This window comes from Rattus norvegicus, chromosome 10 (genome assembly GCF_036323735.1).
Source record: "Rattus norvegicus strain BN/NHsdMcwi chromosome 10, GRCr8, whole genome shotgun sequence".
In the NCBI taxonomy this organism is placed as follows: domain Eukaryota; kingdom Metazoa; phylum Chordata; class Mammalia; order Rodentia; family Muridae; genus Rattus; species Rattus norvegicus.
The window spans coordinates 14,753,212-14,780,863 of NC_086028.1; the positions used below are offsets into that span (position 1 = coordinate 14,753,212).

General features: G+C 54.1%; 4 protein-coding genes and 1 non-coding gene across 21 annotated transcripts in view; 2 read left to right on the forward strand and 3 right to left on the reverse strand.

Annotated features, from left to right (window-relative positions):
- Unkl (unk like zinc finger) overlaps positions 1-3,514 on the forward strand; it is a 46,099-nt gene extending 42,585 nt beyond the window's left edge. For all 10 annotated transcript variants that reach the window (XM_063270091.1, XM_006246057.4, XM_008767609.3 and 7 more), the window contains one exon: positions 834-3,514. In XM_063270091.1, the coding sequence (XP_063126161.1) occupies positions 834-952 (119 nt within the window). In that variant the 3' untranslated portion in view covers positions 953-3,514. The remainder of the gene's footprint in view (positions 1-833) is intronic.
- Positions 3,474-8,425, reverse strand: Gnptg (N-acetylglucosamine-1-phosphate transferase subunit gamma). Of its 5 annotated transcripts, NM_001100493.1 has the most exons (11): positions 8,326-8,393; positions 8,185-8,242; positions 8,046-8,113; positions 4,965-5,019; positions 4,802-4,885; positions 4,629-4,722; positions 4,440-4,554; positions 4,278-4,360; positions 4,071-4,202; positions 3,899-3,980; positions 3,474-3,810 (listed from the first exon to the last, which is right to left on the reverse strand). In NM_001100493.1, exons 1-11 carry the CDS (start codon positions 8,375-8,377, stop codon positions 3,713-3,715), a joined length of 921 nt encoding a protein of 306 aa, NP_001093963.1. In that variant the 5' UTR covers positions 8,378-8,393; the 3' UTR covers positions 3,474-3,712. The 5 variants fall into 5 exon arrangements, with proteins under 5 accessions (NP_001093963.1, XP_006245997.1, XP_063124637.1 ...); XM_006245935.5 differs by having other exon boundaries at positions 3,492-3,980; positions 8,326-8,425; XM_063268567.1 differs by lacking the exons at positions 8,046-8,113; positions 8,326-8,393 and having other exon boundaries at positions 3,492-3,980; positions 8,185-8,239.
- Positions 8,426-8,444: 19 nt separating this feature from the next.
- Positions 8,445-10,850, forward strand: Tsr3 (TSR3 ribosome maturation factor). Of its 4 annotated transcripts, none has more exons than NM_001399519.1 (6): positions 8,455-8,618; positions 8,698-8,917; positions 9,327-9,520; positions 9,916-10,092; positions 10,201-10,264; positions 10,492-10,850. In NM_001399519.1, the coding sequence occupies exons 1-6, from the start codon at positions 8,507-8,509 to the stop codon at positions 10,697-10,699; spliced, it is 975 nt and encodes a 324-aa protein (NP_001386448.1). In that variant the 5' UTR covers positions 8,455-8,506; the 3' UTR covers positions 10,700-10,850. The 4 variants fall into 4 exon arrangements, with proteins under 4 accessions (XP_038942201.1, NP_001386448.1, NP_001386446.1 ...); NM_001399517.1 differs by having other exon boundaries at positions 8,698-8,896; NM_001108268.2 differs by having other exon boundaries at positions 8,455-8,917.
- Positions 10,851-11,556: 706 nt separating this feature from the next.
- Baiap3 (BAI1-associated protein 3) lies at positions 11,557-24,305 on the reverse strand. The gene is made up of 34 exons (NM_001312663.1): positions 24,208-24,305; positions 19,922-20,055; positions 19,637-19,724; positions 19,376-19,456; positions 19,035-19,142; positions 18,471-18,530; positions 18,247-18,313; positions 17,957-18,152; positions 17,626-17,670; positions 17,426-17,503; positions 17,197-17,299; positions 16,757-16,864; positions 16,574-16,669; positions 16,370-16,473; positions 16,118-16,238; positions 15,557-15,681; positions 15,385-15,475; positions 15,202-15,258; positions 14,992-15,089; positions 14,838-14,889; positions 14,588-14,718; positions 14,358-14,481; positions 14,140-14,283; positions 13,961-14,053; positions 13,656-13,847; positions 13,499-13,567; positions 13,332-13,411; positions 13,152-13,260; positions 12,790-12,861; positions 12,584-12,664; positions 12,382-12,502; positions 12,182-12,305; positions 11,894-12,099; positions 11,557-11,810 (listed from the first exon to the last, which is right to left on the reverse strand). Exons 2-34 carry the CDS (start codon positions 20,044-20,046, stop codon positions 11,707-11,709), a joined length of 3,453 nt encoding a protein of 1,150 aa, NP_001299592.1. The 5' UTR covers positions 20,047-20,055; positions 24,208-24,305; the 3' UTR covers positions 11,557-11,706.
- Mir3547 (microRNA 3547) lies at positions 13,558-13,667 on the reverse strand. Its single transcript, NR_037321.1, has one exon. It is a non-coding gene; the product is annotated as a microRNA 3547 (primary transcript).
- Positions 24,306-27,652: the final 3,347 nt, after the last annotated feature.

The window sequence follows — 27,652 nt, forward strand, 5'->3', positions numbered from 1 at the left end:
GGTGCTTCTTGAATGTGTCCCATTGACCAGAGCCAAGGTCCCACCGCCACATGTACTTTTGTCTCCAAGATACAACCTCTTGGCCCCTTAGGCCACTTTCAGCCACAAGATCCCACTTAGTACCTATTGAGGGTACCCTGCTTCCAGCCTTGCTTGTGGCTGTAATGACTGCCTCAGGACCCTGTTCTCTGCACACACCTGTTCCTGTGCATGTGGTACAAACACACACTCATTCTCACACTCACACTCTGGGCTGGGGGCATCTCAAGTGTCTCCTACTAACTGCTTTCCCCTGTGGGTCCTTGGCCAAGTGTCCATCACAGGCCTGTCGCTCAAAGGATTGTGGCCCAGTGTTCTGATACCATAGTATGCTTGGTCTTACCCAGTGTGATCTGCATAGCCTGGCACCTTGACCTGACTAGGGGCAGCAAGGGAAAGAAGGACAGACACTAAAGGACCAACACGTGGACACAGAAAAGCTGGGAGCAGGTGGGCTGTGTCAGCACTGACTGAGCCATATTAACCACCTCCGAGACCCAGAGTCTTGGTGTTTATTATGTACAGCACACAGAGTAGGACCTGTAGGCGAGCAGTCTCAGACACCCGAGAGGAGGAAAGTGCATGTACTTGCTAGTTTCTGCACACACTGGTCAGCTTTTAAATTCATCCTTGGACCAGAGGAAGGCTTTGCTGATTCCACAGCTGGCCTCTGTTGAAAGGCTTTGGTCATGTCTGTGTCAGCTGTACACATCCACTCAGGACTTCACTTGCTCTACACATTCAGTCAGGGCCACCTTGGGTCCCCACACTTACCGGCCTCCTCTTCCCCACAGGTGATCTTCCAACTCCGTGCCAAACAGTGTGTGGCCTGCCAGGAGCGGGCCCATGGCACTGTCCTGCGGCCCTGCCAGCACCGTGTCTTATGCGAACCATGTGCAGCCAGTACCCCTGAGTGCCCCTACTGCAAGGGCCAGCCCCTCCCATGGTAACCAGAGCCAGACCCATTCCTTCCCTGGTGAGCAGTACAAAGACCTGGGCATGCCATGTGCCACTGCATCGGAACTTGCCTCCAGAGCTCCACGCCGGGATGTGAGTTCATGCCCACTGTCAACAGCCTTTCATAATACTTTTCTTCCCTACCATGTCCCACCATCGGTGTCAAGGTATTATCAAAAAACCTTTGAAGCACCACCAAACCCACTGCCTGTCCCTAGGCAGGTGTGGCATGTTTTTGGTGCCCCCAGTCCTGAGGCTGCTGTGGCCAGGCCAATGGGAGGTCAGGCCTTGTCAAAGCACTTTGTAAACCGAGGAATTAGACGTTATAAATTGTATAAGCTGCTTTCTAGGTCATGGTTTTTAATATGCGATAACATGAAGCTTTATAAGTATACTGTGAACTTGAAGTTTCCTATCAGTTTGTGGTTAACTCATAGTAATGGTAACTCTGTTAGATTTCATATTCTGAAACTATTTAGGAAAGGAACATTTATCTAGTAGTGAAGAACTAGAATTTTTACATTTTAAAATTAAGTGCAAACAAATAGTATTTATAAGCAGAGAGTGGTTATTGAAAGACACATATACATTTAGATGTTCTTAATTTTATGGAAGGAACTAATTTTCCTAAACATGTGCTGGTGCACATGTAGGTGGAGTTTTATATTCCAGTATCAGAGTGATATCCAGAACTGTCACGCACTTATGTGATCCGTGGCCACTTCCAAGTGCCTGTGCCTTGCAAGAGAAGTGAAGAATTGGTTCATTGGGTTTTCTCTTCTCCCTCGAAAGACAATTTCATGCTAATGAAAAATGCAGCAGAGGAATCAGACGTTCAGAGGAGTCCAAGGTCTACTCGGGGAGGAGCTGTGCTCTGATGTCCTGTCTGTAATGGCAACGGTGCTTTGTGACCTCTGCGTCGCCTGGGGCGCCCCAGCTTGTGCTGAACAAAGGGGCTGTGACCCTGAGACTTGCAGTCTGCGGCACTGTGACCACCCTCACCTCTAGCTGATACAGAGGTGCCCGGCGGCACGAGGCCATGAGTTTAGCACACATCCGGTACCTGAGCTGCACACCCAGACACTACTGGAACTCATCACACGACCAGCAACCACAGCGTCGCTGCAGTTTACCCATCAGCTTCCAAGGCGAAGGCAGGGGCGCTGCTCACAGCTTGGCCCATGGCTCAAGTTCTGCTGAGACTTCAGCCCTCCACAGTAAAGACTGGGACTGCTCCTGGAAATCTAGGGAGGAGACCTCTGTCCAGGTGATCCCTGCCCATGGTGGCAGACCTAGACAGGGTAGGTATCCTACCTGCAGGTTCTGCCCAGGCCTCGAAGTGGTTCTCCTTCCCTATGGCTTTGCCAAAGACTTTTAATAGCATTTTTTAAGTGCAAAGTGACTAGATAAAACATTTTTATCAGTGACCAAATTAGAATGTATTTAATATAGTAGGAAATTTAAAAGCATTTTTTAATATAAGACAGACTGGTAGAAAAAGCCTATCATTTTAAAGGAAATGGATCTTCAACATTCCACAGCTAGCCCACTACTTAATAAGGTAACTATTGACCTGATTTCAGTGACTTTTGTTTTTTAATTATAGTGATAATGATTTATTAGCTCAATACCTAGATCATGTGTATTTTGTGCTACTGTTACCATGGTTTAAGATTGTTTATTTTTATTCATATTTATGCACTGTTTCCCATGTCAGGCCTTTGGTCTCTGTGGTAACAGGACAGTGTTTGTGATTGGTAGCTCATCTGAACAATTTCAAGTTGTAACAGTAACAAGCATTAAGCTTTAGATTGTATGTAAACTACTCTGGTTAACTCCTCCTGGGCTGACATTCCAGGCTGAGGCTGGGGCAGTTATGGCTGGGGAGGCAGGAGGTAGTGCACACTGGGCCCCATCCCATGAGGGGAGCTTCCCCAAGCATCTGCTCCTCTGGAGTCAGACTGCGCTCTGAGGACAGGTGCGAGGGGAAGACCAAAGAACTTCCCAGAAGGGGCCACTTCCCATCTATTCCAGACCTCTCATGAGCCGAGGCTTCTAGGATCTACCCTGGGTGGGAAGGGCCAAGAAGCGAGAGGGGGGCTTAAGGCCCATATGTGGGTAATGGAGGTGGGGCCATGGGTCTAGGAACTGAGACCCACCATTGTCCTGATGCCTGTTGTCTTCTAACTCTCTAGTGTTAAATAGTGACAGTAAATGATAGTGTCGAAGTCTTGTGTACCTGGTTGGCAGGCCTCCCCGCAGTGTGGATGCGCATGTGGAGTAACTTATGGAAGCCTTTGTGTGCATTTGTTCTCAGAAATTAGTTGAGAATGTTATGTGAATGGGATCTTCTTAACCCAGATGGTCATATTTATAATACATACCCATTACTTTAGTGAATTGTTAAAGTTGTTAACATTTGTTTAAATTTTTTTACAATAGCATTTATGCAATGGTTTACAGAAGTCATGGAGTTATTTTTTATGAGTATGGAATTAATTAAAACTTCGAATCTTTATTTTGTCTGGATCTTTGGGCACAACAAAGGCTGGCCAGCAGGTCCCTCTTGTCAGTGATATTGTCTGGCCTAGAAGATGCCAAAAGAAGCCATGTCCACACCACACCAGTTTGGTGCACTCTGCTGAGACCACACTTGGCCTCTCTCTGAAAAGACACTCAAGGCTCAGAACATTTCTGTTCTTCATGGCCGCCTGGCTCACAGGATGTTCCCTCGTAGTCCTGGGTCGCCCCGCAACTGCTCTGAGATTTCACCTACCGGGAGCTGCTGACCCAGGAGCTGAGAGTGGGTGGTTTCTGCCAGAACAACAGAGATTGATACAGATCTGCCCCAGAGCTGCAGGCCCAAGTGTGGCTGGCAGCTTACCAGGGCAGGCAGACTGACCTGTGGGCTGAGTGTGTGGGATTCCATGCTGTTCGAGCAGACTTGTCAGTCTTTGTACCTCCCGTGACAGCTCTGCGTGTGCCTAGACAAGAGTGCCAGCCTGGTCAAACCCTGGCGGGAGCTATCGAGACTAGAAACCCACTGTAAACTTCCCTCTGTCCCCAGACTCTACCTTTCTGCAAATGTCCAGAGTCTCAAGCCCCAGGCCCTTGGAATCTCCTGCCAGCTGGGTGGGGTGGGTTTCTCCTGGGACCTTTAAGTAGCCAGCATCCTCAAAAAGTGCCCTCAGCAACTTCTCATAGCCCTGAAGGTGGAGGAGGTAGGAGGAGTACCTGGTAGCATAGGAAAGGGGACCCCCCCACCCCGAGTGTGCACCCACCTGCGGTGTGATCAGCTCGTCCGCCAGGTCCTGTTCCACCTGGTCCCAGCGCTGCTGCAGGGCCTCTGACAGGGTTGGATACACTACAGACCAGCAGGAGCCACACATTGTAGTCTTACCTATCCTCCCCTTCCCTGGACCCACCCCTACCCAGAGGCCTACCTAACAGAGAGTGGGGATGGCAGACAAGAGGGGTCTCAAATGTCAATGCATAGACGCAGGTGCTTGGTTCAGACACGTGGGCCAGTCGGTTGGTCTTTCCACAGGTGAGCTCCACCTGAAAAGAGAGCCTCAGTGGCTGGTAGAGGCAGGGGGTTGCTCTCTGCCACCTCCACTCCCTATGGGCCTCACCTTGCTCTGCCGGCTCCGGGAGTGACAGGAGTCCCCATCAGTCATCCACATGCCCTTGAAGGTGTTGTTGACGATCTCCCACTCATGCCAGATGCTGGGGGAAAGGGAGGCAGCAAAGCAATGATGTGGGGGCCTAGGGGGCAGACTTACCACCGCCGCCCAGCCCAGCTTACCCAAGGATCCCGCTGTAGGCGTTCCAACGGAAGGTCTGCTCATGCTGGGTCACGTTGTGGAAAGGGCAGAATTCATACTTGTACCTGGGGGCACAGGCACATCAGGGCCTTTGCGGGCTAGACCCACTCCACCCGCCAGCTTGCCTGCCTGCCTGGCACTCACGTGGACTCCACTAGGCTGAAGCACTTGCCAGCGAGTCTGAAGAGATGCGGGGGCCCTGGGGGAGAGGAGACGGCATAGGTGTAAGTCTCTGCTGCCCCTAAAGCTAGAAGCCAAGGCAGGCAGGGGGCACTAAGCATCAAGTTCCTTTCCCTGTATGATGGGGAATGTTAGAATATGGCTGGCCTAATTCCTAGGGACTGGAAAACTCTCCAGACCACAGAACTGCTTGTCTGGCAGGACACCCATGCCTGTTCCTGTGGAGGAGGCGCTCAGTGTCTGTCTAGGCTGTCCATAACCTTCCAAAACCTAGTCACAGACTAAAATTCTAGATCCACTGGTAAGACTATCCTCTAGCCGAGAAAGGTCTGTTGGAGTGTGTGTATGTCTGTGTGTCTCATGAATCACCACAACCAGCTGAGAGTTTTTAAATTTTCAGTTAAAATATTTACATTTAATGTGACAACCATGGAGGTTTAGAATTTTAAGTTGGTGTGGGGTTTAGTAACATATGCCTTTAATCCCAGCACTCGGTAGGGAGTGGCAAGCAGATCTCTGAGCCTGAGGCTAGCCTGATCTATGCAGCAAGTTTCAGGCCATGCAAGGCTACATAGTGAGATCCTGTCTCAAAAATTATAAATTAATGAACTGGATGTGGTGGCACACACTTTTAATCCCAGCACTTGGGAGGCAAAGGCTGGCAGATCTTTAGGAGTTCGAGGCCAGCCTGGCTTACAGAGTGAGTTCCAGGACACGCATCGTTAACACATCGAAACCCTGTCTCAAAGAATGAAAAAATTAAAAAAGAAAATCTAGGGGCTGGGGAGATGGCTCAGTGGTTAAGAGCACTGACTGCTCCTCCAAAGGTCCTGAGTTCAAGTCCCAGTAACCACATGGTGGCTCACAAACATCTGCAATGAGATCTGATGCCCTCTTCTGCTGTCATGAAGACAGCTACAGTGCACTTATATATAATAAATAAATCTTAAAAAAGAAAGAAAGGGGGCTGGAGAGATGGCTCAGCGGTTAAGAGCACCCGACTGCTCTTCCAGAGGTCATGAGTTCAATTCCCAGCAACCACATGGTGGCTCACAACCATCTGTAAAGAGATCTGATGCCCTCTTCTGGTGTATCTGAAGACAGCTACAGTGTACTTATATATAATAAATAAATAAATCTTTAAAAAAAAAAAAAAAGAAAGGAAGAAAACCTAAACTGCAACCTCATAAAGAAAGGACTGCTGTACCTCTCAGGCCCAGCTTCGTAATTCATGTCTCTGGTCACATGCTCCAACTGGCTGCTCATTCACTCAGAGGCACAGTCAGTTCTTACGCCTTGATCTTCTTTATTGCAGCCTCGACAACCAGAGCCAGTAGCAGGTCTTCCTCGTCCCTGTCTCTAGCTACTTTATTGTCATTCCTGTCTCCACCTAGCTGTTGTATGATATCCTCCCAATTCAGGCTGAGTGGCTTTCACTTGGTGTTCCTGCTAGGACAGGTCCATTGATTCTCCTGCAGGTTCTGTAATTTAGGAAAATGGCTGCCTTTTTGAGGAAGTACGCCAGGGACTCAACCTAGGACCTCAAGTGCATACTCTGAAGTTCTGGTGACTCTGCTGTTCCTAAGCAAATATACCTTACCGCTGATGTCAGACAGGTTGAAGTGAAGGAGCGGAACAGACACTATATGAGAAAAATAAGAAAAGGTGGGGGCTGGAGAGATGGCTCAGCGGTTAGAGCACTGACTGCTCCTCCAGAGGCCTGAGTTCAATTCCCAGCAACCACATGGTGGCTCACAACCATCTATGATGGGATCTGGTGTGTCTGAAGATAGCTACAGTGTGCTCATAGACATAAATAAATCTTAGAGAAAAAAAAAAGTTGGGGTATTTGCTACCAACCTCACAAAAAATAGGATGATTAGTAACAGTTATGCAACCAACAGATGTAGCTGAAACTGACAAGTTCCTCTAAAACACAGGGTTGCCAAGAGTGGCTGTGAGGAAGCAGCACACATGTGAAAGCAAGCATTTTATTGCAACCCATCTCCTCCTATGCCGAATAACCCTTCAACCAAGTAGGCTTCTCTCAACCCTCTCCCCACCTCTCCATCCTCTCTCATGCCAAGACTGTCCTGGAACAAGACTGTGTAGCCCAAGCCTGGTCTTGAACTAATGATCCTCCTCCCATAGCCTTCCAAGTGCTGGGATTGTGACAGTCTTGTGACAGTCCATGTACACTCTCTACTCTTTTTTTTTTTCTTTCTAACATTACTCTCTACCAAAAAGTTAAGTAAATAAGTAAGTAAGTAAATAAATCTGCAGTACTGGGTTTCTGGCAACATCTGGCCCCTCCTAGCCAACCAAGGAAGGTACAAGCTAGTTTGGAAGACTGGAGAAGTCTCCACATCCTATGCGTGTGCACAATGCGCACACACACACACTGCGATGGTAGCAGTCCTGTGTCTATCAGGATTGTCCCAACACTGCCCTCAAAACAGTGTTACCTTATAAAAAGAGAAGATGATAACAGTTGAGCCTGATTGGTCCACTGCTGGAGGAGACTGGTAAATGCTCTCCGCAGCTTCAGGAGCCCCAGCCGTGGGCTACCTCTTCTCCAAGGGATCATTACTACAAACCATCGTGCCCAGCACACCTCAGATAGTGGGTCATCAAATCCCCAGAGTGCAGCTGTCAGCTAAGTCTTCATGCCCAACACCCCTGCAGCTCCTAATCGGTCTAAGCACCTATGGAAAGTGAAGACTTTAGTATCACAAGTTGGAAGTCAGCTTGAGTCTACTATGAAAGTCTCTTGCCTTAAAAACACAAAAGTTAGGGATGTAGCACAAGGCTTGAGAGCTTGCTTGTCTAGCCCTAGGTAATCGCCAGCTCTGGGAGCGAGAGGGCATTGCAGTTCCAGTGTATACTCCCAAGCATTTAAAACACTCAAATTTGACGAATATGTAAGCCTCCAGCGAGTACATTATTAAAGTCCTTCATCCAAGGCACCCTTCCCTCCTGAACAGAGGGCTTTCTTCGGCCCCCTCAGTCAGCACCTCGGCCAGCTCCGCACCCTCCCGCGCTCACCAGATACAGCCGAAGGCTCTCTCTTGGGCTGAAGTCGGCTTGCCTGGGGCAAGAACGGGTTATTCAGCCTATGGAACAAAGAAGGTCAGGAGAGCCAGCCACGCCCGGCCCCCAAGCCGCAGGACCGCGATGGGCTCACCCGAAAGTGTTGGGCTCCTCCACCACCTTCATCTTCCCGGCATGTGTCGGCGCAGGCCCTGCAGAGAGCGAGGCAGTGAGCTGGAAGCAGAGGCGCGGGCGACGCCGGCGTGCGGGGGGTTATGCGCGTGAAGCCACTGACCCTGCGCCGCGAGCCCCAGCAACATCAGGAAGCCAGTCAGCCGCCCCGCCATCGCTCCCAGGGTCGCACGGTCACGTGAGCGACAGCAGGAACTGACTTAACTCAAAACCGGAAGCTGTGCGAGCGCGCAGGCGCACATGCTTTGGAACGACCCACGGAGCTGAGGATTTCACATAACATTATGGGCCGCAAGAAGGTTGCTCGCGGGTCCAAGACAGAGGGCGGTCGTGTTCGGCGACCCCCTGGCCGCTCTCTGGATGCTTTCGCTGAGGAGGTGGGCGCTGCGCTGCGCGGTGAGTTTGGAGCAGTCGGAGCAGCGGGTCCGGCCTCGGAGCAGGCGCTGAGGACCCGGCCTTCTCTCTCTCCTTGTAGCATCGGTGCAGACTGAAGAGGCCGAGAACCAGAGTGGCCCGGACCCTGCGGCGCTGCCTTGTGCCTTGGCTATGTGGGAGCTTGGCCACTGTGACCCCAAGCGCTGCACGGGCCGCAAACTGGCCCGTCTGGGTCTTGTGCGCTGCCTGCGCCTGAGCCAAAGATTTGGCGGTCTGGTGCTCAGCCCAGTAGGCACTCAGTACGTGTCTCCGGCAGACAGGTAGACACCAGAGGCCTGGGGATCGGGGAGGGCTTGGAAAAGGGTTGGAGTGCCCTCCCCATCGTCCTTATTAAATAGCTCCATATGGGGAGTATCATTTTCTTCAAGCCTTGCTTGAAGTCTTGGATGTTCTCGTCTTTCACATGGGCAGAATTGTATCTAACTTGACCCTTTTCATAGAGCAAGGCTAAAGTCTAGAAAAGCCCAGGAGAAATATTTGTTGTGTAAAGTAAACATTGTCCAGCTACCCTCAACTGCTGCCTCTAAGCTTGCTAGTAGGGGGCTCTTTATATCCACGGCAGTAAACCATAGTTTGGAAATACCAGAGTGATATCTCATCCGTAGTGAAGCCAGTCTCCCTGGACATGCCTTATTTGAGGCCCAGAACCTACCCTACACTTTTTGACAGACAACTGGTGGCACAGTCAGGGATCGCTGTCATAGACTGCTCTTGGGCCAAATTGGATGAGACACCCTTTGGAAAGATGCGAGGGAGCCACTTGCGGCTCCTACCTTACCTCGTAGCTGCGAACCCTGTCAACTATGGCCGGCCCTGCAAACTTTCCTGTGTGGAAGCTTTCGCTGCTGCCTTCTGCATTGTAGGTAAATTTTGGGTCTGCCAGAGGCCTAGCCTGGTAGTCTGGGGCCTGCCTCTGCCTGCCTCCCCTCCCCCACCCCAAGACTGAGTTCTTTGGTAGATTCTGAGCGGGGGTGAGGGTGGGGTGGGGTATGGGGTGGGATGTGAGGAGACTATATTGGGAGCCAGAGGCAAAATGGACAGCTGTCTTCGCTGGATGTTGTGTGGGCCCGGATGGATAGATACCCCATTAGACACAGAGACTAGTATAGTAGGGCTGTTTCTCAGCAAATGAGAGGAACCTTGGGATCGTAGAGGAGGTGACAACTCCTTGGGATAGCAGGTGCATTTAACAGGCAGGGTCATACAGTTGTGTTCTCTGTATGTGTCTCAGGCATCTTTCTGGTTTTTGTTCCACTAGGCTTTTCAGACCTTGCTGTCATTTTGCTTCGGAAGTTTAAGTGGGGCAAGGGCTTCTTGGACCTGAACCGACAGCTTCTGGATAAGTACGCTGCCTGCTGTGGCCCAGAGGAGGTGCTAGAGGCTGAACAGGGGTACTTGGCTAGCACCAAGGACACCCCTGAGGAGGAGAACATCGGTGAGGCCTGGCATGCAATCATGGCACACCAGGGCCTTGGGAGCCTAGAGCCACTGGTTTGGCTCTGCCCTGAAATCACTTAGAAGTCGCCTTCCTCTCTTTGTTCAGATCCCTTTGACGTGGACTCCGGGCGGGAGTTTGCAAACCTCAACAGACCTGTGGCCAGCACCCGGTAGGTCCTGTGAGTCTACACTTGAGTCATCACTCAAGTCCAGTTTGCTTCTGGAACCTTGACCCTGTTCCTCCTGCCTTGTGGGTGTGGCTTAAGTGTGAAGCAGCTGCTTGCTGGAAGGGTTTGGGGTCAGAGCGTCCTCTGCTTGAGGGCTTCTATAGGGTGAGTCTACTAGGTAACCTTGTACTTGGCCTGTGTCTATACTGTGGTCCATCCCTCCCTTCCAGTCTGCCTATGGACACGGATGACACTGATGAGTCAGAGGACCACAGTGAGGATTCTGGGGAGGACAGTGATGAGTGTGAGGAACAAGGACCTGGTGCTAATGGAGGGGACAGCAGCTACTCTCAAGCAGAAGAGATCCCAGAACAAGAGGCTCAGGCCAGAGACTCCACTGAAATTTGGAAAGGAATCAAGAAACGACAGAGAGACTGAAGGTTGCAAACAATATTATTGAAGATGGTGTGCACTAATCAGAAGTGGCAGTAGGACCTGGGGATGGACAGGCCTGTTGGGACAATTCTGGGACAGCCTTGTTTGGAGTCTTGCCTTAGAGCTCTCAATAAAGCCAAGGAGGTGCCCCCACTATGGGTCTGTTGCTTTGTACTCAGCTAAGCGCTGGGGAAGTCTACCTGGGTGATCTAACCTGTGAGGTAAGTCTGATATTGTCACACACAGATGCGTAAAGGAGCAGCTAGCCATGGAGCCCTTGACCCTGGTCTCCACCTGTGGGCAACTCCCTTTCCTTACAGTGACTGGGAGAGACGCTCCTGGGCCCAGGAGCCAGGCAAGGACCAAAACACAAGCAATCCTGAGCTGGCCCCTTGCTCACCTGCTGTGGGTTTTGTGTTCAGATCCAGGAGAGAGAAGCTGCAAGCCGTAGAGCCTCTGACCCTCACCCCTCTGTCTGTGGAGGCCATTTCCTCAGGGAACAGGGCAGAGCCTTTTCTAGGAGAGGCTTCCCCAATGACACTGCTGTCATGGTGCACAAATTATTTCTCATCAAGTCCAATGACAGTTATAAGGGTGTGAACAGCGACAAGGGCCTCCACCCTGAGTGGCTTCTATTCCTAGCTGTGACCATAAATGTCTCCTCCAAGTTCTACCCAGTGGCCTCTAGGGGGCAGAGTCCTCTGAGAGCATATGACCACTTCTCGGGGAAGAGAGGCCACTAGGGTCGGGTCCCATCCATCCTGCTCTATATCCGGGGCAGATGCTGGCCAATCCCACTGAGTTGGCTACCCATACTCAAGTTGGGGCATGCTGGGGCACAAAGGGTTCACAGCACACGCCAAAAGACACGGCCAGGGCAGACAGAAGCCACAGGGTCCAACCAGAGTGGGCAGGTCACATGGTGAGGGAGGGGCCTCCAGAACCCCTTGCTGCACAAAGTGGGCTGCACAGGGAAATGGCGAGGCCCGGGACTGCGACCATCAGGATGCTCAGAGGTCAGCCTCCATACACTTCTCCAGCTCCTTGAGTTTCTTGACGAACTCCTGTGCTTCTCGGTTGGTGCGGCCTTCTAGCATCCGCAGTGCAGACCTCACTGTAGGTGGGCATGCAGGTAGGCATGAGGAAACCAGTTTAGGCCAGGCCTGGATCCCTCAAACCCCAAAGACTCTCACTCACCCTGAGCTCTGGGCCTGCGCAGATGTAGTGTGATGGGCTGACCGGGCCTCACGCCCCCTCCCACATGCGGCCTTGCGATGCCACTGACACCACCCAGGCCTAGGGCTGCTTCCCCTGCAAAGTCATTGGTGGACAGCCAGTCGTGGTCCATGACGGTGAAGAGCACACAGGCCCCGCGGCGACGGCACGCCTCTGCAGGCACGGAGCTGTGGACAGGGCAGTCAGGAGCCTGCTGCGGCCGGCCGCATGGCACAGGCAGAGGGCACAGCCGGCCAGGCAGGCACTTACAAGTGGAAGAGCTCATCATACACCGGGTGCAGTGTCCGAGCTTTGACTTGGGTCCTCTGGCTGCGGACCAGTGGGAAGAGGTGTGGTGGGCCAAGCTCCACGATCACAAAGGGGTCACTCAGGCCTAGAAGATACATTGTGAGCCCTGCCCCCGACGCCCCGCCCCACCCCCACCGCCAGCTGCGGCTGCCGTGTTTTACCATTGGCGTCCAGAGGCAGCAAGTCCGCCGCGTGCAGCACCTCCACAGCTAGCCTCTGCTCAGCCGCTTCGTAGTGACACCGGACGGTCAGGCGGCCAAACCGGTTCTGCTCCAGGGACCTCTGTGGGAAAGGCCAGTGGAAAGAGCCAGTAAATGAAGCTGGCTCTCAGGGCAGGCTGGGGGTAGACAAGCACAGGCCCACCTGCTTGAGCTTGTCCAGGTAGAACTGCTCAATGCACTCTCGGGTGGAGCATTTGTGTAGCCGCAGCTCCTCCTCCAGCCTCTGCAAGGGAAGTGACAGTCTTCAGAGTCACCTGAACTGCCTGGTGGCCATGTTGTTTCACCAACACAAGGATGCCCACTACAGGGCACCGAGGCGAACTTGTTCCTGCACAAAGCTCCACTCACCTTGTAGCTTCCATCCCTCAGGTTCTCCAGGGGCAGCCCCTGGCCCTCAGCATGGAAGAAACTGACGAGAGCCTACATAGGGAAACGAGAGGGTTGTCAGAGCTAGCCTGTGCTGGAGATCTGTGGATTCAGAAAGCTTGGGGTCTTAGGTGCCAAGGCAGAGCCACTTCTCAAATTCGAAGGCTTGGGGAACGCCAGCAAGCGGAGGCCAGACAACTGTGAGAACGGTGGTCCTAGGGTATTTGGGCTGTGGGGACAAGAGCTGCGGGCACAGCTGTGGAGTGCCTACACAGGTTTAGTGTCCTACGGGGAGGGGGGGACGACTTTGGGGAGACGGGACTCGGAGCCCCTTGTGATCTTACCTCCAGTGTGAAGTGGAAGCGTCCATAGAAATCGGCAGAGACACCCCTGTTTGCACTCAGCGCCTGCAGAATGGCCTGTAGAAGCAGCTCCCAGAGGGCTTCTAGGACCCTGGAGGACCATTACCTGGGTGACTCCCTGGGCCAGCACCATCCCACCTACCCCACTGCCCAAGCTGGTACCTGCTCAGGTTTTCCTTCACCAGCGAGTCGTTCAGCAAGGCCAGCTTCTCATCTAGGTACTTCAGGAGTGGGGCTACAGCCTGCGGGCAGGAGACCTCAGGGTTGACCAAGCAGGACTTCAGCAGGACCCCCTGCATCAGCACTCCCTGCCGATCCGACCCACTCACCTCATCATTCTGAATGGAGTCCGGAGACAGACTGATGTGCTGTACGTACTTCCGGATGTCTGCCACCATCTGAGAGAGGGGTGGTGCTCAGAACAAGAGCGGGACTCAAGAATAGTCCTCACATGGGTACAGTCCCGGGCCCCACCCCTCTTCCCACCTTGGAAGTCAGGTGTGCTGTCACAGTGTGGGCCTCCCGCAGAAGGTCTTCATCCAGGGCCTGTATGCTGCTGAGCAGAGGACGGGGGAGCACTCCCTCCAGCCCATTGGCCCCTTCGGACCACGCCAGTCCTCTTAGTGCCTGCCCCGAAGCTCTGCGCACCAACTCCACGTTGTTGAGCACCACGCAGAGCTGGAAAGGTGTGACCAGGGGCAGCTCGGGCAGGTGGGCGGCTGTTATGGGAGGGGGTCGAGGGAAGGGGCACCCAGCCACCTGCTGGTGTCGCCTGACACCCAGCCACTCACCTGCTCGCTCACTGCCTCTCCAGCAGCCCCTGGCTGGGTGTCCACCTTCTTCCTCAGCAGCTCCGTGTAGAAGAGGGAGGCCTCGCACATGTCCTGGGGCAGAAGATGGGCTGGGATCTTGAGACCCTGCTCCTACCCCATCTCCTGGTCTACTCTCCACATATCCTCAGCCCACGTACCTGGCTGAGCTGAGTGCCTAGCCCCTGGGCCTGGGCCGGGTCGGGCCAAGCCAGGCGGACCCAGAGCTCCTGGATGTGACTAAGGCAGAGACTGGCGGTGGCTGCAGAGCTGCTGTGTTTGGAAGCCGCGTCCACAGGCTCCAGCTACAAAGGCAGAGGGTGATGGTGTTGCAGGGGTCCAGGATGAGCCTGCCCCGTGCATCTGGGCACACACTCACCGTGTCTACGTCCACGGCTCCCTGAAGGCGCCACTTGGCCTGGTCCCGCAGCACCTGCAGCCAGAGTTTCACGGCTGGCAGAAATGGGGTGTGGATGCCAGCCAGGGCTAGGGAGCGGCTTTCCCTGCAGAGCACACTCCCTCAGAGCCCATCAAGACTCACATACCTTCACCCAGAGGTCTCCACATTCAGAGCTAAGAGGATACTGGTCCGAGTTTGGGGGTACCCACCGTCCAGGGATGCAGCTCCAGAAACGCTGGGTGTCTGCCAGGGTCAGGTAGAGCTCGAAGAGCCCTGAGGCCACCTCTAAGTTCATCTTGGGGCTCAGCTCTTCTGTCAGCACCCATGCCTCCTCGGCCACCTGCCTCAGATGGTGGGATTAGGCTACTGCCAAAGTAAATCTAGGCACCCTCTTAACCAGGGACTTCTCCCTGGTTTCCAGTACCCACAGGCACCCAGGGTAAGGAACTCCCCCCTCACCAGACGTTCCAGCTGCCGGAAGGTAAGGGTGAAGAAGTCCACCTTAAGGATACTGCAAAAGACATGCCTCAGCTTCCTGTTCCCCACTAGCCAGTCCTACCAAGCCAACATAGCCCATTCTGGCCCACGACCAGCATCCGGGGGAAAAGCCTACCCGTGGAAGAGGCTGGCGTAGACCCCGTAGCAGGACTGCAAGTCCTCGTAGATGATGTCTGCAAGCTCAACAAGCCCCGCTAGGCGCTGCGGCCCGGGCTGTAAGAAAGCCAGGCTTGGAGTGACCTATGTACCGCCTACCCCCACCCCAACCCCCCTCCCTCACCAAGTGCCCTGTGCCTCCCGTCCGCCAGGCCATCCAGGTCCACACCTGCTCTCGGGGACTCTTGGCGTTCAGGAGCTGGTCGTACCACTCCCGGTTGCCCCGCTATAGCAGCAGCCAGTAAAAGCAACAGGGTGGATTGAAGGGAAGAGTCAGGTTAAGGAGCGGGCTGGGGACAGCAAGGCCTGTCCGGGACCAAGGGAAGGAGGGCCAAGATGGATCCAGACACACCTTCAGGGCAGCCGCAATGTCCATACTGAGCTCGGTCTCAAAGGGGCAGATCTCAAAGGCTGGTTGGAAAAGCTGTAGCTTCTCCAGGCACCTGGGGAGGACAGCTACCTGAGGAGACCCGGCCCCCAAGCCCCAGCCCCTCAGGCCCCTGGCCCTGCTCTGCGATACCCACTTCAGCAGCAGCTCCAAGCGATACACAGCCGTGCTGTTGGTGGCGGGGAAGTAATCCCGGAGCTGGCGCAGCAGTCTCAGCCCGAACTCGGAGAAGGCAGAAAAGCTGTCAGCCAGGCTCTCCTCCTGCAGGGAATGGGTTCTTCAGGGTTAAGCCAGGGTCAAGATACAATGGCTTTGCTCACAGATACTGAAAAACCATTGCTTCGTGTAGCTACCCGAGTCCCTTCTCGACAGCCCATTCCATTCTCCTACACCTCCCATCTACGGCACCTGTGAGCCACAGTGCCTTTACAGCTCCTGGCCCTTCTGCTCCAACCTGCCAGTGCCCTCTTGGGCCTTCTGCGCAGACACTTGCCACCTCAGAGACGTTGCCCTGAGGTGAGCTTTGGGACATCCGTCCAAGGTTACTCCATTACAACCATTGCTTCCTTACTGCACTCTTTCCTTCAACATGTGTTTCGTGTTTTCAGGCCCTATGAAGGCAGGTCTCTTTCCCTTTGCTCCTAGTGAGCTCTTTTCCAACAGCACACAGATCTGAAGCAATGTCTGTCGTGCCTACCTGCTCCTGAGGCAGTGAAGCTGCCTCCTCCCAGTGTGCCTGCACATCTTCCAGCAGACCCAGCAGGTACCCATAGTCCAGGGTGCGTGTCTGATGATGACGGCTACTGACTTGCCAGTGCCTGTAGGAGCCCAAGCTTGTGGTCTGCTCTTGCATAACAGGCCCACCCCACAGCACCTCCATTTCCCATGCTCCACCCACCTACAGCCTTCAAAGGAGGCTCTACCCACACGGGCCACCCTGCCTACTCACAGCACAGCCAGCTGCAAGGGGGACAGATTGCTTTGGGCTCCATGCAGACAAAGGACTGTGTTCCCAGGCCCGCTAAGCTCGCCACGCCAACTGCTGGAATTGGGCTGGAGAAGGAATCCAAGGGTGGGCAGAGGCCAGAGAGTCCCTCCATCCCTACTCTAGGCTTTTACTCCACTCAACAGCCCAAGGGCACCCACTACCTACCTCCTCCACTCGGTGTTCAAACCGCAGCACACGGCTGAGAAGCAACAGGTAGGACAGGAAGCCCGAACGTCCGCGCTGACTCATAGCAGTGTCCCTCTGCAAGGCAGAACGTGAGGTCTGTTATCAGCTCTGTCTGAGCCTTGAAGGCAGGGGTGCAGATGTGGCTCCCCCACGGCTTCCCACCTGGGTGGTGATCAGCTTCAGGACCAGGTGGCAGTCCCCCTGCACACGGGAGGCACTGGAGCGTGGTTCCAGCTTAAACCAGCGGTCAGCACCTGCCACAGGCACCTCCTGAGAAGGGAGAGGGTGGGAAGGTGTCACCCCTAGACACTCTGCTCCTCTCCTTCCCACACAGTCAGCCCCATATGGCTGGAGTACAGCTCAGCAGTAGAGCGCTCTCAAATCCAAGACAAAACAGGACGTTCTCTGGGACCCTGAATGGGCTGCATAGCATCCAATGCAGCCTACCTCCTCCAGTCACAGAGAGTGGGATATGCCATGGGGATCATAGGATGCTACACCAGAGATGCCCAAGACCTCTGGGGCACCTCCTATGCACCCACCAAGCATCCTGGGGCACCCACAAGCATCCCCATGGCTCCATCCCATCCCTCCTCACACACCCGGATAGGGATGTTGAGACACCCCAGGAAGTCATCAGTGTGGTCCTCAGTGGGTCCTGCTGTCCCATTTGCACGGGCCGACTTGACAATCTGTTTGAAGTATCTGGGCACAACAGGGTAGACAGCAAGAGCAAAGCAGCGTCACTCTGGTGGTCCTGGAAAGCTACTGACTGGCCCCTGTGGCTAACATGGGTCTCTGGTTATTACGCCCCCCTCCCTCACCCCATACCTGGTCATTCCCTTCAGGCCAATAACTTCATTCAGCTTCCTGCATGCTTCCGCCAGGGAAACGTCATCATCGTGGTCCCTGAAGGTGGAGGATATCTCGGCCGGAGCTCCCAGCCCAGCTCTGAGTACCCTCTCCCCAATTCCTTCTCAAACTAGAGATGCCACCACCCTCCATGCCCTGCAGAGCTTGGGGTCCTTTACCAGATGTCCAGGTGCAGCTGGTCTGTATTGACATCTTCAATTTCACTGTAGAAAAGACAGAAATGTCTGTGAAACCCCCAGGCAATATCTGCCCAGCACTGAGGTAGGGGGATGGATGCCCAAGAGCAATAGTAGTAGCCATAAGTTCAGCTTCTCCGCACAGACTGCTGGGCTCCCATCCTAACTTCCACCTGCTACCAGCTATGTGGTAGTCATACCAATACCACATCATCTGTGGGCCTCAGTTTACTCCTTTGGAAAGTGGGTGTGTTACCAGTCCCTCTTAAGAGTTGCCCCAGTGAGTGGCTATCAATTGAGGCAGGAGCCTTACAGCAGGAAGTGCTCCTTCCAGACAGGATTCAGCGTGCTGCTTTTGACCTCGGTGACCTGGATACACTTGGCAGGCAGCGGGCTGCTACGCTTGCTGCCCTTTCGGAAGCCAAAGCGCTGTTCCTTCTGCCCACTTGACTCCTGTGGGGCACTTGAGGCCGGCAGGATACCCAGCATGCAGTACGGGTCACTGAAGCCTGAAATGGAGCCGGTGCTTCAGCCCACGGCCCTCATGTTCTTCGCTCCTCGCAGCTGCCAGGCACCATGGGGGTCTGCCTGATACCCACTCACCATTGGGGTCTTTAGCCAGAAGGTTCTTGGCGCGCATGACAGAGACTTTCAGGGCATAGGTGGGGGCCTGTTGACAGAAGGGTACCGGGGGATTTCACGGGACTAAGCAGCCTCAGCATGCGTGTTAGTTACAGTCTCCCACTTTCCCCGCCACCCTGGCGACCCTCCTTGCCGCACAGGTACTGTTGCCGGCAGGTCAGCTGCTCGGGTGGGCATAGCCTCACCTTGGCCTTCTTCACACGCATGATGGCCTCCATGTGTTCCTCAGAACTGGAGCCAAACACCTGTGGGTGGTGGGCAGGTAAGCAGGAGCCTGCGGAAAGGCTGCCGCTGTCCTGAGAGTCCCAAGGAATGCACACAAGAAAGAGTGATCCCTCTGCCCTAGCACCAGGAAGGCCACTGTCCAGCAGGTACTATGATTCTCAGCACCCAGAGGAGTGAGCCCGTGAAGGCATGGCACAAGCAAACGGAGCAGAGACAAGATAGATCAGAGGACAAGCCAATGGAGGGAGATGTGTCCTCCGAGTACTGTCCAATTCTCTGGACACCAGTCTGCCCTTTCTAATCATTTCTGAGTTATCTGTCTCTGCATGTGTATCTACATGGCTAGCCAGGTCTCCATACACTGTATGTAGTCACCTGTGGTATGTGCACTCTGTGACTCTGTGTGTCATCCAGGTGATACTGGCGTGTGTGTGTGTGTGTGTGTGTGTGTGTGTGTGTGTGTGTGTGTGTACCTGGACACACATACCACACCTCAGTCCTCCCCAGAGTGGGGCCCCGCTCACCTGCTGAAGGTAGCTTAGCAAGACCTCCTCGTCGTCTACCTGGTCGGGGCCCATAGTGCCAGCCCGGTGGAGGACTGTGTATAAGGCTTCCTCGTAGAGCATCTCCACCTTCAGGAGACAGGCCCTGAGTTCCCAGCCAGAGCGGAGCTTCTCAGCCCCTGTTCTGCCCTTGTATGCATCCAGTCCTCAGCCCCAGGTAGCTCCTCCCATTGCTGACTGAATGCCCAGCCTTAGCACCTCTGCTCCTGCTCACCCAACCGCACTACCCACCTGCACCAGATTGTGGGTATACTCCTAGAAAAAGGGGTTACAGTCACCCCTGCACCCCCTGCACCCATTACCTCCTCCTGGGTCAGGGCTCTCAGGCCACGATTGGGGTCCACAGGCTCAGCAGGGGCTGGGGAACCACTTCGCAGAAGAACCTGTGAGGGTCAGAGGTGAGCCATGACGGTGGGTGGGGCCCCTGAGGCCCTCTAGTTGGCTGGCCAAATGTTCTCCAGGGAGAAGGGAGGCTAGAGGTTTCACTGGACAGTCAGAGGTGACCTAGGATAGTAGCCTGTGCGGAGTAGCAGTTCCTAGGCCCTTCAGAGCTGAGTCCTTACCTCGGGACATGGCAGGCCCTGTCTGCCGTCCCCCTTTTTCAGGATGAGGCGCATGTGGGCAAAGAACTCCACACCATCCCCAGGTTTCCTGAAAGAAAGCTTGGGTCAGGACATGATTCCACGGAGTGGATCAAGGAAAAACCATCCTGATCTTGGCCTTGAGTTCAGACCCTCTTGGTCCCCTTCCCCACCCACATGGGATCGGCAGTGGACAGCGAGTGTACAGGCCAGCTGGGGAGGGAGGCCAGGTATACATGCCCTGCAGGGTCAGTCCTAGGTACCCACCAGGCCCCCGTGGGGGGCTCCTGTGAGTTTGTGATCTCAGGTTCCTGCTCTGTCTTTCGGCGGAAGGACGGGCACACCTGCACCTGCCTGAGCACACTGCTCTTGATGTCCAGCAAGGTTGACATGGCAGCCACCTGTAGTGAGTACATTTTAGTTGATCAACTGTTCTATGGAGGCACAGGCTAACAGGGGAGCTAAAGGCCTGGGGGCCTGCCACCACCCTGCATTGGGTGCCGGGTTCCTGGAGGGGGTGCTTTGTGGACTCTGATGTCACATGAATAAGTGACCTAATAGCCTTTTGCGCCCCCTGTAGAGTGGCTTTGGGAGACAGTGGCAGACACCCTCAGAGGTAGAAGGAGAAGTGCCAGGCACAGAGTTGGTGCTCTGTGTGCAAGTACTTCTGGGATCTCAGTAGAGACATGTATGTTCTGCTCCCACATCCAATGCTGGTAACTGTACTGTGCCCGGTGTGGCTGTTTCCTGTCTCCTCATCAACACCCTTGTCCAGCTGAAGCCAGGACACATAGTACCCAGGCCTTCCCTGCAGGAGGCCAAAATGGTGAGGTAGGACACTCGGCTGTGGTTTGGCTCTTACACTCAGAAGCCCCAGGTAGGGTTGGCAGCTGTCACTGAGGCCAAGATGCCCACGAGGGACCCTCTGGGGTCCTTACACACATTTATTGGATAATAAAAAGGGGCTGGTACCCCTCAGAGTAGAGTTTACACCCCTCAGTCAGTAAAAAGGAAAACATGAAATCCATGTGTCTCATTTGGGGAAGGCTGGACGTGTTTGGCTGTATCCTAAGCTTCCTGTCAACGAGCACATCAAACCAGCTTCCTGTTGCTGTGGCAACCAAGCCATCTTGCTGCATCCTGCCAAAGCAAGCAGCCTCGTTTCCGTCTCTTAGAGGAGAGTGGTCTTGCAACTGAAATGGAGTCTAGGCCCAGGCAGACCCTGCGGCTTCCCCTCAGCCATTCTATCCTGAGGTTGAGGTTTAGGGATGAAAGGGTATGGTGTGGACATATCTTTAACCCTGGTGGGTAGCTGAGACACCAAGGGATCACAGTGGCAGTTCTGAGTGGCAGGCCTAGGATCACCTGAGAATTCTTGCTTCTCTAATGTTTGATGAGTCCCCAGACCCTACCTAGCCACATCAAGGAGGAAGAGCTGCCGACCTCCACATCCCCTAACCTTCCGCTCAGTTTACTCTGAAGACCCCCTTTAAGGCTAGTATAGTGTCTATAATACTGTGGCCTACTGAGTGCCCTGTTTCTACAATGCCACCCTGCCACCCTGCCATCCCCAATCCTGGATCTCACAACCACTCACACTACCCTAAGGAAGTCCTCTCTCTCTCCTGAGGAAAACAATCTCATATTACCCAGCACCTACTCCTTGGGCTCCCTGTCTTGCCGGCTCATTAACAAGATACCTGTGCCTGCCATCCATCCACTACAGGACATTGGCACCCATCTACCCAGTTTCAAGGGGAGACTGTCTTTTCCATTGCATAAGACAAAAAATGGACTCCGAGGCAGGTTCTGCTCCTGGCTCAGGGTCTTGGGCAGTCAGAGGATGCAGCTTCGTTCAGAGGGAGCCTGTCTGTGGCAAGGAGCCCTCCATCTTACCTATATTTCCATTATCCCCACTGTCTCGGGCCAACATTCCTCCGCTGTGCTGCTTTCTGACCCCTTTGCTCCAACGAGTTCCTATCTGATGACAGACCCCAGAGCCGCAGATGTGACAGAGGCCAGGTGGCTCTGCACGTCGAAGAGAAGCCCCACCAACCTCCTCCCAAACGTGGGGACCCAGTAAGCTTTGCCACACATAGCCAGCCTGTCCTGAGGTCCCAGGTGGCCAAGTGTCACAAGCCCAGCTCCTCCCTAACTAAAAGGAGAGCTGCTCCCCCTGCGCCCCAAGCCAGGAAAGCAGCCACTTCTTGAGCTGTTGCCAAGGCAACCACCAGCTGCATCTATGTGTGACGGGGCCACAGGGGCTTGCAGTCCCAGAGAAAAATGTGACGCAGAAGCAAAGTAACCTGACAGTGCCGGAGCGGAGGCGTGCGTGCGCCCCCCTTTCCCCTGCCCTGCCTCAAACAAGGAAACAGGTGCGGGCTTGGGAACCTGCCCAGGGTCACCAGTGGCAGGTGGTATCCTGGGATATGCAAACATATTTTCCTGGGGTGTCCTGCGCTTGGGTTCAGCTGTACCCCCCACCCTGAGTTGCTAGGATGAAGCTAACAGCAGTGTATCAGAGCCAGTCTCTCTAAGAGATGGCTCATCTGGGTGCCCAGAAACAGCTCTGGTCCCCTTGGAAACCTTGGGCTGCTTCAGCAGCTGTTGACTTCTCTGACCCAATAGCCCAGGCCCCGAGAGACACCTGTCAAAAAGGCCTCTGTGTGAATCTCATCATTCACCTCTACCTTTGAAAGCCTGTATGTGTTTGCCTACTGCTTGTGGATTTCTAGAAGCCTCAATTTGTAGAGAACAGCACTGAGATACTACCCCCCCCCCAAGCCCACTTCCCACCCCAGCCTCTCTGGTAGGCACAGCTCAGACACTGTCCTGTATTTCACTGTGCCTCCCTAGGGTTGGATAGTTCAGCAGGATGTGCCTGTGGCCCGCTCACACTCAGTGGGAGCCATAGCTCCCAACTGCCCACTAAGCAAAGGAAGGATCTGCCAGGAAGCTCATATGAACTGATCCAAAGCCATGGTCACCTCATTCACAGTCCGGGACTAGAAAAGCTAGACAGAGGCAGGGTTTAACCCAGGCCTCTCACACCTCGCTGTCACCCACCAGACAGCCATTTGAAGATCTTGTGGGGCAGTGAGGCAGAGAATTTAAGGGCAGCTTTCTCCCTAGGCTTCCAGTCCATAGCAAACCTGAGAGCACTGAGTGGGACAGCCTTAGTGCCTCTGGAAACTGGGACAGATAGATATCGTAGGATGGCTTCCCATCATCTCTGTCCTCTCTCCTTTGCTTTTTCTCTCTCTTCCTGGCCAGTCCCTACCCAAGTCTTTCTGTATTCTCAGATCTCCCCATGTCATCCCCTGCCCCCCATAGCTAAACTCACCTAGGTGGCCATCTGGTCTACCTGTTACACATGCTGCTTGGGAGCTCATCCTGATTCACAAGAGGAAACAGGAAGGGGTAGGGGGAGGACCTGCACTTTGATCTCTGTAAGTGAACTACAGGGACTAGGGTCAGAGGCCAGCAGCAGGTGGATGCTCTCCAGGCCCCACAGATGGAGACTGGTTCACACTTCCCAGGAGCCTTACCTGTTACTTACCTGTCTCTGTTGAGTTGCTCCTTGTCCACTGTTTTTGATGATGGGGGGGCAGGGGCTGTGGCTACCCTCCCCTGTTCTATTGAGGTTTCTTCTCCTTGAAGGCAGGAGGTCTGAAGGGATTTTGGGAGCTGCTCTGGTGTAATATTTCTCTTGCTGTCTCTCTGTCTCTGTTTCTCTCTGTCTCTGTTTCTCTGTCTCTCTCTGTCTCTGTCTCTCTGTCTCTCTCTGTCTCTGTTTCTCTGTCTCTCTCTGTCTCTCTGTCTCTGTCTCTGTCTCTGTCTCTCTCTCTCTCTCTCTCACACACACACACACACACACACACACACACACACACACACACACACACACACACACACACACAGAGTCAGACCCCAGACCAAATGGTGGGGCCTGAATTCGTGGGTAACTGAGGAGGAAAAAGGCTTACCCTGGCAGGGATTTCAGGTTAGTGAGGGCAAAGGTCTCATGAGGGGCGTCGAAAAGTGGGAGGGGCACAGGCGCTGGGGGCTTGATGATATTCAACCTGCTCAGAGAAGCCCCGCAGGGCATCTCCGAGGTCCCCAGCTTGGCTTCAGTTAGTGGTCTCTATTGGTCTGGTGGCTCAGCAGCAGCAGGCGACCTTGGGACCTGAGGCTGTAGGTGTGCACTTTCTGGGTCCACAGGTCTCGCCCTTGAACCCTCCCTGGGGCGCTCTGCAATGCGGACCTCCCGGCGCCCTCTACTGTGCTCGGAGCTTAGGACGCCCGCCGTGCGACCCCGCCCCTCTCTCTGAGCACGCGCGGCCTCAGTTTCCCCAGGACCTCAGTTTCCCGTGGCCTCTGACGCCAGTAATTCCCGTGCTCCACTGGGAGCGTAGTGCAAAAACCAAGGGTGGGGGTGGGGCTAAGCCCGAGGGGGCGGTCGCGTCCGTCTGTCCGTCTGTCAGTCTGTGGTAAAAAGCAGGTTAAGCCCCGACGGCAGTCTGACGGCATCGGGTAGGAGTTACAGCACTCACCGTGGACAGGGCTTCTGGGGCCACAGGGTCGGGGGGATCCCTGCTGGCGTCGCGGTCTCACTAGCTGGGGACACCGAGGCACAGCGACCGCTAGCAGCCGCGCGCGCTGGAGACTGAGCACTGCAGAGCGGGCGCCGCGGGCGGGGGGCGCGGGCGGGCGGGCGGAGGCGGGGCCTGGCCTCGTTTGCTGGTCAGAAGTTCCAGCCCTGCCCCCCCCTACCCTGCGCGTTTGGGGTCGGGAGGGGATCCCTACCCGCTCGGTACTGGCCAGAGAGACCCTGCTCTGGACACAGGGCTCAGTAACCTACAGGTGGGTGCAGAGACGGACGCTTGCGTTGGATCTCGCTTGGCTGTGTTGGCTGTCCCCACCTTCTCCTGCCCCGAGGGAGGAGGCTGTCACGGGGTCTCCTTCCCAGGGCCGCAGGGAAGCTACAGTCACCCAAAGGAAACACGAAGTGCCTGGTGTTTCTTGAAGTGCTGTACAGCTATATCCAAAGTCAACCTTCTCACCAAAGCTCTGCCCCTCAGGACTGCCGGGAGTTGCTCTCTTCCAGGGAGCAACCTGGGAGCTCTGGTATTAACCTGAGACATGTCATGACGTCACCGTTATCTGTGAATGTATGCGGAAGGCCAGGATTAAGCCACTGTAGCTGCAGCCTGCTGTTCCCAGCCCACTTCTCCTAAGACCCCCTCCACTTCCTGGACGCTTGTTAAACGAGTTTCCTGTCCAGTTCCCAAAAGTGCTAGCCCTGAAGGTGGGGCAGAGGGCGGACCTGACAGGGTTCCTACTGTCATGAGTTCTCAGCACCCACGGAGAGTTGTTCTTGGCTGTTCCAGCGCTCAGTAGCTGGTGATCACGTTGCTTTAAGTAATTCCCCTTTGGAGTTTATACCAAAGGTTTCATTCGTTTGGTTTGGGTTGGGTTGGTTTTTCATTTCTCTGTGTAGCCCTGGGTGTCCTGAAACTCACTCTGTAGACCAGGCTAGCCTTGAACTCAGAGTCGCCTGCTTCTGCTGGAATAAAGGCATTCCCCACTACCGCCCACCTCAAAGGTCTCATTCTTGTGGTATCCAACCAGTGTGAGGATGAGGAAAGCAGGCCTGAAAATCCTCCACTTCAGACTGTAGCAAAGACCCATCTGTTGGGGAGACAAAGCTAAAACAGGCTTTCAAGAGTGCTGGGCAGGGGCCTGTGTTCCTCACTACCAGGAATTGGAGAGGAAACATCTGAGGGACAATGCCCTGGCCATAGTCCTTCATTTCAGGGAGCATACAGGTGGGGTCACCTGTCTGCATCCCAATTCACATCCGTGTCAGGTCCTATACCCATCACTGAAGACAGGAGACGGAACGGAATATTATCCTACAGAATGCTCAGTTCTCAGTCAACCTCCGGCTTGGTGCAGCCCAGCCAGGCAGAAGGGATAAAAGATGAATCCACTGTCAGGACCAGGATATCAGATGAGCAAGGGCGGGATAGTGGACCCTGTGCCCCACACTGTCCTGCTATAGGCGATAGGGGTTGGAGTGGGACACCCAATGCCCGCCCCTCTCAGAGTCTGGAGTTGATTTGCCCTCTAGTATGGTCTTGCGTCAGGTTTTGCCAACCTGTTGGAACACACACAGTCTGGTTGCCATGGTGACAGTAATGGCTTTGGGGTAAAAGGATGAGCTAGAGGCTGCTGTAAACAGGAAGTGGGGGTGGGGAGCCCCACTGCAGGGGCTCCATCCTCTGAGACTGGGCTGGGTAAGATTTGCTCCTGTATTTGACAGGAATCTGAGATCCAAACATAGAAAGAGGCTTTGAGCCACGTAACATTGTCTGGGTCCCAAACCCAGCCCCAGAGTCTAGTCTTCCCTGCTCCCTTCCCTTCACACCTCCACAGACCTTTAGTGTGCGCGCCCGTGTGTGTGTGTGTGTGTGTGTGTGTGTGTGTGTGTGTGTACAACCCATTGGTGACTCACGCTGCTGTCTTTCTTGACTCATCCTATGGCTTCCAAGGCTCCGCGCTGCACCTGCACAGGTTCTCCTTTGCTCAGAGCCTTGCCTGCTCCATTTGTGACAGGGGATGACGACTGACCCCAGAGACTGTGGTGAACCTCAGTTCCTGAGCTCAGCCTGAGCTGAGAGCCACGGAGGGCTCATAGGGTCAGAGATCAGGGGCTTCGGTTAAGAGTTCCATGTTCTGGGCTGGGGAGATGGCTCAGCAGTTAAGACTGACTGCTCTTCCAGAGGTCCTGAGTTCAATTCCTAGCAACCACATGGTGGCTCACAACCATCTGTAATGGGATCCGACGCCCTCTTCTGGTGTGTCCGAAGACAGCTACAATGTACATATATATATATATATATATATATATATATATATATATATATATATATATATATATAATAAAATCTTTTAAAAAAAAGAGTTCCATGTTCCCTTGAGGTTTGCCCGAATCCATCCACTGGCTGAAGAAAAGTGCCTTCAGGGGTAGATGTGGTTCAGGATGGCCTGCCTGAGAAACTGGTGCTTGAACTGTAGGTCACACCAAATATTTTGTGACCTTTCTGCAGCCAGTGTCCAGGCACCCGGAGCCAGCTCAGGTCTGGGTGCTACCGCATGTGAAGTCCCTCCTCAAAAACAAAACCAAAACAAAATGAAGAAAAACACAGATTTTCATGTAGCTCAGGTTGGCATCAAACCTCAAACTTGTTAGGTGGCCATAGTTAACTTTAATTTTCTCATCTTTCTGCCTCTGCCTCTTAAGGGCTGGAATTACAGGCATGTGCCACCATTCCTGGTTTTATGCAGGTGTGGGGACAGATGCTGGGCCCTTGTACATGCTAGACAAGCAAGCGCTCTACCAACAGCTCCATCATTAGCCCAGAGGATGACTAATGAGCCAGTCTGTTTTGTTTTTGTGTAGACACTACTAGGGACTGAATGTAGGGTGAAGCATGCTAGGTCAGCATTCTCTCACCAAGGGTTAGTGTTATTTCACATGCTGATTTTTGTGGAACCAAGCTGGAGGAGAGGCAAAAGAAGCAGGTCCTGGATAGGGCATGGCCAAGGCCTTTTGGTGGGTCTAAGCCCATCTTGAGACTCCGGGGGGCCTGCTGGGGAACACAAGGTCTTGGTATCCGTCCAGTGAGGGGTAGTGTACCAGGGCCTGTTTCCCATAATGGTCATTGCCATGGTCAAAGGCCAAGTGGGGCCAAAGTGTGCAATAGGGTTCATATGTGTTCATCACTCTCTGCAGAACCTGGGTTTGGAGACACCCTCCTCTCAGCTTAGGGACCAGCCCCTTCCAGAGACCGGAATCTTTAGAGGGGTGAGAACTTTCTTATGAGGCGGTATCCTGGGATGAGGACCCAGATGATCTGGCCTGGGCAGGCAGGGGCCTGGATGGACAAACCCAGACTGTTTCCCCTACATTTCTGTGTCATTTGCCCCCTTTCT

Coding starts and splice junctions, on each gene's coding strand:
- Baiap3 (NM_001312663.1), bottom strand. CDS start 20,046: ATGTCAACCTTGCTGGACATCAAGAGCAGTGTGCTCAGGCAGGTGCAG. Junction 15,090..15,201: donor CCAAGAGTCCCCGAGAGCAG/GTGTGGACCTGG, acceptor GCTTTCTTACAG/CCCGGGCCGCAGCGCCTAGC. Junction 14,719..14,837: donor TCCGGCAGCTGGAACGTCTG/GTGAGGGGGGAG, acceptor CATCTGAGGCAG/GTGGCCGAGGAGGCATGGGT.
- Gnptg (XM_006245935.5), bottom strand. CDS start 8,377: ATGGCGGGGCGGCTGACTGGCTTCCTGATGTTGCTGGGGCTCGCGGCG. Junction 4,555..4,628: donor CCCGGAGCCGGCAGAGCAAG/GTGAGGCCCATA, acceptor CTCTCTTTTCAG/GTGGAGCTCACCTGTGGAAA. Junction 4,361..4,439: donor CCATCCCCACTCTCTGTTAG/GTAGGCCTCTGG, acceptor GCTGGTCTGTAG/TGTATCCAACCCTGTCAGAG.
- Tsr3 (NM_001399519.1), top strand. CDS start 8,507: ATGGGCCGCAAGAAGGTTGCTCGCGGGTCCAAGACAGAGGGCGGTCGT. Junction 8,619..8,697: donor GGTGGGCGCTGCGCTGCGCG/GTGAGTTTGGAG, acceptor CTCTCCTTGTAG/CATCGGTGCAGACTGAAGAG. Junction 10,265..10,491: donor AGACCTGTGGCCAGCACCCG/GTAGGTCCTGTG, acceptor CCTCCCTTCCAG/TCTGCCTATGGACACGGATG.